Source organism: Tarenaya hassleriana, unplaced genomic scaffold (assembly GCF_000463585.1).
Source record: "Tarenaya hassleriana unplaced genomic scaffold, ASM46358v1 Cleome1, whole genome shotgun sequence".
Taxonomy (NCBI): domain Eukaryota; kingdom Viridiplantae; phylum Streptophyta; class Magnoliopsida; order Brassicales; family Cleomaceae; genus Tarenaya; species Tarenaya hassleriana.
This window is the reverse complement of record NW_010960187.1, coordinates 6256769-6263947: the sequence shown is the minus strand read 5'-3', so window position 1 is coordinate 6263947 and position 7179 is coordinate 6256769. Positions and strand designations below refer to the sequence as shown.

At 39.9% G+C, this 7179-nt stretch overlaps 4 protein-coding genes across 5 annotated transcripts in view; 1 reads left to right on the top strand and 3 right to left on the bottom strand.

Moving 5' to 3' along the window:
* The window catches only part of LOC104814961, a 1048-nt gene extending 735 nt beyond the window's left edge, over positions 1-313 (bottom strand). Inside the window, exon 1 of the mRNA XM_010543225.2 lies at positions 6-313. Within this exon, the coding sequence (XP_010541527.1) occupies positions 6-265 (260 nt within the window). The 5' untranslated portion in view covers positions 266-313. The remainder of the gene's footprint in view (positions 1-5) is intronic.
* A 1106-nt stretch (positions 314-1419) lies between these two features.
* On the bottom strand, positions 1420-3767 carry LOC104814954 (protein trichome birefringence-like 23). The gene is made up of 3 exons (XM_010543212.1): positions 3494-3767; positions 2534-2823; positions 1420-2357 (listed from the first exon to the last, which is right to left on the bottom strand). The coding sequence occupies exons 1-3, from the start codon at positions 3702-3704 to the stop codon at positions 1581-1583; spliced, it is 1278 nt and encodes a 425-aa protein (XP_010541514.1). The 5' UTR covers positions 3705-3767; the 3' UTR covers positions 1420-1580.
* A 587-nt stretch (positions 3768-4354) lies between these two features.
* Positions 4355-6084, top strand: LOC104814938 (anucleate primary sterigmata protein B-like). 2 transcript variants are annotated; one of them, XM_010543194.1, is made up of 3 exons: positions 4355-4465; positions 4753-5410; positions 5499-6084. In XM_010543194.1, the coding sequence occupies exons 2-3, from the start codon at positions 4831-4833 to the stop codon at positions 5813-5815; spliced, it is 897 nt and encodes a 298-aa protein (XP_010541496.1). In that variant the 5' UTR covers positions 4355-4465; positions 4753-4830; the 3' UTR covers positions 5816-6084. The 2 variants fall into 2 exon arrangements, with proteins under 2 accessions (XP_010541496.1, XP_010541502.1); XM_010543200.2 differs by lacking the exon at positions 4355-4465 and adding an exon at positions 4483-4651.
* An 11-nt stretch (positions 6085-6095) lies between these two features.
* LOC104814932 overlaps positions 6096-7179 on the bottom strand; it is a 3165-nt gene continuing 2081 nt past the window's right edge. Inside the window, exons 4-5 of the mRNA XM_010543183.2 lie at positions 7038-7154; positions 6096-6582 (exon numbers count right to left, since the gene is read on the bottom strand). Of these exons, the coding sequence (XP_010541485.1) occupies positions 6232-6582; positions 7038-7154 (468 nt within the window). The 3' untranslated portion in view covers positions 6096-6231. The remainder of the gene's footprint in view (positions 6583-7037; positions 7155-7179) is intronic.

Genomic DNA, 7179 nt, shown 5'->3' with positions numbered 1-7179 from the left:
GGCCCCTGCCGCTGCCGTGTCCGGTGAGACCATCCTTGATCCTCTCGAACAGCCCTCTCTTCTTCCTCTGTCCATGGGCCTGGTTATGGCCCGCACGGTTGTGTCCATGGGCTTGAGAGTGGCCGGAGAAGCGAGACTCGGTCTCTTTGCAATGCACTTGGGTCTTGACCACTTCGTGGGCCGAGTAACGAGTCTCCGTACAAGCCTTTTGGCTCTCGACGTGGTGGCTTTGCTCAGCTGGTTTGTGGCATTGAAGGGAGGCCATGCCTTTTTCACAAATTATATTTATATATATATTTTTTGTTTTGTATGTTTCTGTTCTTATTGATGAAATTGAGCTTCTTGAAGGTGTATTTATAGGGATGGAGCGGGAGTTCCAATTTTTCACATTGAATATTTTCTTTATATTATTTTTTATTTCCTTTTGGTAGGCTCAGCTGGTTTGTGGCATTGAAGGGAGGCCATGCCTTTTTCACAAATTATATTTATATATATATTTTTTGTTTTGTATGTTTCTGTTCTTATTGATGAAATTGAGCTTCTTGAAGGTGTATTTATAGGGATGGAGCGGGAGTTCCAATTTTTCACATTGAATATTTTCTTTATATTATTTTTTATTTCCTTTTGGTAGGAATTCCTAGAAACATCTTTTATTCCCACCATGGATATGTCTAAAAGGAACATATTCCATTAATAATAATAATAATAATAATAATAATAATAATAATAATAATAATAATAATAATACGATTAAAACGATTTTACACACGAAATACAGTACATTTTGAAGATTATATATGCATATAATTTTATGTACGATATTGAAACTTGGATATAAGCTAAACAGAAAATTTGAATATATATATATATATATAATTTTTATTGATGATAAATATTAATAAAAAATAAATATTTGTCTCTACAATGGTCACACACGTTACGAGTGGAACAAATTCCACTTTGATTTTTTTTCCTTCGGATGGATTAAGCTATCTCCAAGTGGGATTCTTCTCTTTCCTACATTATTGAGAACCAAAAAATAATTCTCCGAAATAAAATAATATTTGATGGTTTTCTGCTTAACGTTTAAGCAAAAAAAGAAAAAATATATATATTATGGTCCAAAAGATAAGATACTATTGTGGAGAAGAGGAACGTATCTGAACATGGGCCTATGTTCAATAGAAACTTTATAAATGGGCTTTTGTTAGGAGTTGGATTATTGGGCCAAAACAGACCCATTTAAAATTGGGCCTTACAACTGTGTCCCACGCGCCATCAATCCCGTGATCGTGATTCGTATTTTAGACGGAAATCTCATAATTTTTTGTCTGACTCTTGGCAAAATATTTTAAAAACATTATCATTTATGTATATATATGCAATTGTAATCGGAATATATTACTTGAGAAATGAGGAGATACTCAAATAAGCCAATAGAGTTTTAAACCAAGATTTACAAAATATTTCTATTACAATTCACCAATTTACAAGACCCTGGTATGTAATCAAAGTTAATCTCCCGGACCAAACCGGGTTTTCAACTTTTCCGGTTTAGCAAATTGAACATGAAACCCGGTCTAGCCATTCACGATAATCTCCATTATCACATCGTTCAAGTAATCAATGGGTCCAGGCAAGCACCAATGGAGGCAGTCATTCTGTACCTTCCCCTTCCGGTCCTTCTCGTACGGTCTGTACTCTCTGTACGGACCCGGGTGCCCATCCGGTCGGGTCAGTAACATCGGTGTGAAATCTAAAAGCCTAAGATTCGCGCCGTTTTGACCCACTTCCCCAACCGCTCTCTCGAACTCACCGATCTCAACATCTATAAGTATCTTGTTCATATCCTTGATCTTGATGTCTTCTTCCCCAACTGGTTCTGCCTTCGGACAAATCCCACCGTTATGCCATTCCCCGCCTTCGAAGTGATCCGGAGTTGATGTCCGGAAAAAGATCATACCTTTACGGTTAGAATTCACGAGGAAGTCCATAACGTGACGGAGCGAAGTGTTGTAGGCGTAGACGAATCCTAGTTCCTCAAGGTTCGACTTTTCTGGGCAGATATGACAGCCGACGGGATTGCTGTTCTTGTGGTACACTGCAGCTTTCAAGAACCATTTCCCCGTGGAGATGATGGCGTAGTCTAGGCTTGGGAAGAGATCAGTCCATGTTTTGTCGAGTTTGTCAAGTTGGAGCTGGACAGCAGCCGTCGAGACACCATTGAAGTCTTCGAAGATTGCTGCCTCGACGAGGAACGGCGACCAGATGTTGGATATGGTGAAGTTGTGCAAAGGGAAGTGCCATCGTTTCGATCTGTAGTCTTTGTCGTGATATACCTCAACGGGTTCTTCAACCTGAAACGAGAAAAGAGCGGTAACTACAGTTTTCAATAGCGTTTTACACGAATTACTCGACAGCATCTGCATATCTACACAGTATATATGTGAGTTATTGCATCAACAATTGATGAACTATAGAGAAGAAAACATAACACAAAAAAGGAAAAAAAAAAGGGCAGAAACGACATTACCGTGGAGAGCATACAGAGCAAAGATTCAACATGGTTGCGCGAAATGGAGTCACCGATAAGAGCCCACGATTTATTCCTCATGAGTTGTAGAAATCTTCGAGCATCAAAAGCAGGCAATGAACAATCACGAGGCTTCCATTTCCAGTAGAGAAAGCCCGAGTCAGGCCGGCCATTGGTGATGCAGTTCTGGTGACTGTCTATGAAACGACATGTGCTGTTCGTGTAGATCGGCTGTGATGGATTCGGGACCCATTTCCCGGTGAAGAGATCACACTTCTCTATCACGATATCTGATGGAAACAAACAGAATAACGGGTCAGTTCTTATCACCCGAGCAAATCAAGAATCAGGGAAAGCATAGATTTTTCAAAGGGAACCGAGGTATTCTCAAGAATCAATCTTCTAATGCATGACAGTATGAATTGCAGATTCTGGTTGTTGCAAAAGATATGGATGGAACTCTGAATTTGATCGTTGAAGCAGTATTCCATGATGAAATAGATAGATATCACTAAGAACATGACTACTCACATCAATGCATCTCACGACCAGACAGTCTAAATATCAGATTTTGAACAAGAAAGCTGGACAAAGCACCATGAACATCAAAAAAGGTTGAACTGAAGTACAGTGTCAACGATGAAACTCGAATTAGATCACAAAGTTCTGAGTTCTAAGATCGAACCATTAGAATATCAGATTAGCTGTCATGAATCAGACACTATACAGTATAAGAGATCGCATAAGTGGAGCAAGATCCATTGAAGCAACACTTTCTTTCACCATCCAATTACCAAAATTCACCGAGAAATTTTCGAACTTGCAGATCCAGAAACATCTCAACAACCCCTGGATCTCAGAGCTGTGCCCATAAACAAGTCCAGTTCTTTTCCACAATGGCATCAAGAAAACGAACAGATTCACACAAAAAGCTATAAACTTTCCACCGACCGATCTTACCTTGAGGAATTAGATCCTCGTTATCGGGCAGAACAACGGTCCGCGGCGAGATTTGGGAACCGGTCACCGACGCATCGGCCGGAGAAATCTCGCCGGATGGGAAGAAGAAGAGACCGAGAGCGAGACCCACTATCAAAATCACGGAGACGATCTTGACGAGGAACGAATTTTGCCGCTTCGTCGAAAATGGTAACCAGCTCAGCTTCGTCATCTTCCTGTTGCCGGGGTGAAGATTAGACTGTGGAAGCAAAGTGCTTTGTCTTGAGGAAAAAAAAAATGGTACTAATTATAGATTTATAGATAGATTTTGGGGATAAATAATATCCGAACATTCTAAAGCCATTAAAACAGTAAACTTTGCATTTTGCAATATAAATACACACAACATTTATTACAAATTCACGAAATTATGTATTTTCCTTTTAAAGATTTGACCTACCACATGATCAATTATATACTTCTAAGAGAAAAATACCCGAAAAGGTTCATATTTAATACTTACTGCTCGTGGCCTTTGAAATTTTTTGTCATTTTCTTAAAAAACATTCTTGTAATATATTTTAATATTTTCACCAAAAAGAAAAAAGTTTTAATTTAAAACCACTATAAGAGAGATTTTAAAAAAAAATGATTGTACGAGAAACAATATATCATTCACAATATAATCTACAGTTGTTTTTCTAAAATTCCCAAATAAGTTGACAACAATTTCGAGAAATTGATAATCTTCACCGATTTAAATAAAAATTATGTTGGGTTTCATAATTAAGGGGCATTATATGCATATAGTATAGTTTTTCATGTTACCATATAATATAAGGCCGTATCTTTGAATGAAGCTGGTTTTAATTTTAAGACCTTAGTAGTAGTACAATTAAAAGGAATGAATTTGATGTGTGAATACAGATTCTTTCCTTTTGTATGGGGTTGGAGATGGAGTTTCTGCCTTCTGGTTCTCTTTGCATTTTCTGGGTAAGTGTTTGTGTTTATATGTTTCTCTCTCAAAATTCCTTCTCCCCTTTGCATGTCGCTTGAAAATCATCGAAAATGCCGATAAATCTTGGAGAAGGGGGAAACTTTTTTCGAAACCTCTGATGGTTTCGTGTTCTCACCGGCCATCTGTTTGTTTATCTTTGGATTTGCGATTCTGGGCTAAGGGTATTTTGGATCATGGATTTAGGGTTTACAAATCATCATGTCGGAAATGGCGAGTGACTCTTAAGAACCTCTTGATTTTTTTCCCTCGTATCTTTTTGTAGGTCGATCATCGGATTCTCTGTCGCTTGAGAAAGACAAGGGTTTAGGGTTTTCAGAAGAATCTGGTTCCGAGTTCGAAAATGGCGGGGAACTCAGGGACTTCTTCAACGCGTTCCGGCAAATCGGAACTTCCGTTTATGAAGCAGGAATTCCCAGTGTTGTTCGTTAAGGAGGAGACAATGACGACAGCGAGAGACCACAACACTCTGAAGCAGAAGTGCGAGTTCCTGTCTGAGAATCTCGAGTTCGAGAAATCTAGGAACATGGGTTTGGAGAAAGAGATGAAGGAACTCCATGATCGGTTTTTCGGGCTGAAGCGGGAAACGATGCTCTTCCGGGAAGAGAAATTGAGGGGGAAACGCCAGAGAGAGGAATACGAGAAGCTGTTAGAAGAGATGAAAGCTAAGGAGAGAGAAAGTATCAAGACGATAGGCGAGTTGAAAGAGGAAATCCAGGAGCTTTCCATGGCGAAGGGGAGAGCAGAGATGGAGGTGGAGACGTGGAAAAGTAGGTTAAGCGAGTTGGAGAAGATGGTAATGGAGGTTGCAAAGGATTGCTTGGAAGTGAGGTCTTTGTATCTAAACCAGATGAATCGGGTAGGGACCGGAGAGAAAACCGGCATTCTCAGCAAGAAGAACACGTCAATGGCGAAAGATGCAGGTAAAATTCCAAATGCCAGTCTTTGATAGAAATGCTACTTTGGCACCATTTGTTTATACAAACGCCAATATCTGTGAATATAATGCAGATGTGATAAACATCAGTGACAGTGAGGAAGACGAGAACAATCTCCCTGGAGATGGGTTAGAAAGCTGCAGAGGAGGCAAGAGTTTAGAGAGAAACCGAAAAGGTGGCAAGAGATTCAGGATCTCGCCAGACCATAATCGAGATTCCGTCTCTTCCTGCAAATTCGAAGGACGGATTTCTAACGCGGGATTCACTCCTCGACCCCTTTCACCTTCGTCATCATCAACAGACGCATCTTCCTCGGATTCTGATGCAGGAGTTCAGAATCCTGGGCTCTTCGTCTCGTCTAGGATCAGACAGGAAAAATCGGTAGCTTAAAAGGCCCTGTATCTGAGGCTGTCTCTAAGCAAAATCATGAAATATGCTTTTGACTTTTGTGCTGTGAACACAAAGACTTGGAAGTGAGACACAGCCACAGTACATTTTGGAATGTTAAATTATCTTTTGAGATAACAGCTAATTAGGATTTAGGACACAACTAGTTCCTTGATCTCTGGAGCATGCTACCATTTTAGGTCCAGTTTCAATGTCTGTTAAGGTAAATGTAAAAATGCATCATTTGAATGAATGATATAATATTATCCATATGCAAAACACGTGAGAGAATTAGACGTTTAATTTCATGATAAATGATAGTATCATTGAATTTATGTTCTCCTCTTCAGGAGAATCTCTTAAAACACGCCTGAATACAAAAGAAAAATATCTTGTTTTCTGCAATAGTGTTGAGCTTTTTAGCTCCGGGAACTGCTTGCGTTGAGGTTCTGAAACAGCTCCGGGAGATGGGCATTGGTGAGTTTGGTTCTCTTGCTAATTTCTCGCTTCTTCTTCTGCTTCGGTTTGGACGAGGTCCCCTGAATCCGAGCGGCCGCTCTCCTCTGAACAGTGTTCATGGTGGGTTTCATCCCATTCTTCTGAAGCTCCTTCTCCACATCAAGCATGTCGGTCGGGATTTCTATGTTGCGGAATATATGTTTAAGCTCATCATCCACCCGGATCTGCCCCCTGAAATCATTCGGGTAGGCAATATCCTCTTGTGAATCTGCGTTTGAGAGAAACCAGATGTGTCCTGAAGCTTTCAGAGCCTGCAATACGAGACACTTCTTTAGGACATGACAGCGACAATTACGGCTTGGTCGTTGGGCATTCTAGATGAGTTACTATGTTCATTGCCTCATAACACTAAATATCATATCCCATACTCAGGCCTTGAAATATCTGTTCACGGTTTTAAAACAATTTTGTTCCGACCTCTACTAAACTATATCAAATCCAATCGCCTTTTGCTACAGAGTAAGACAGCCTTTAAGATAGAATCCAACATGATATTCCCCAAATTTTCACGTCAAACTCAAAATATGAATACATCTAAAGTTCTCTCTAAATCCTAATCCAACTAAGGCCTAAACAACGCAAGGATTTGACTAAGACTGTATTACACACAGAATCAATATCAACGGAACCAGCATGGACTTATTGCCAAAATAGCATCTTTATCCATACCACCATCATGGATTGTGCCCATTTCTAAAACATTTACCTGCAAATCCTCCATCACATTCGGGTAAGCATCTTTAAGTTCGACCACCGCAATCCCAGCTGGATATTTGCGTATTAATGACAGAAGCTGACTCTTGTCTTTAGCGTCGTGCCTAGCCTGTGGGTTCAGCATTCCACCTTTC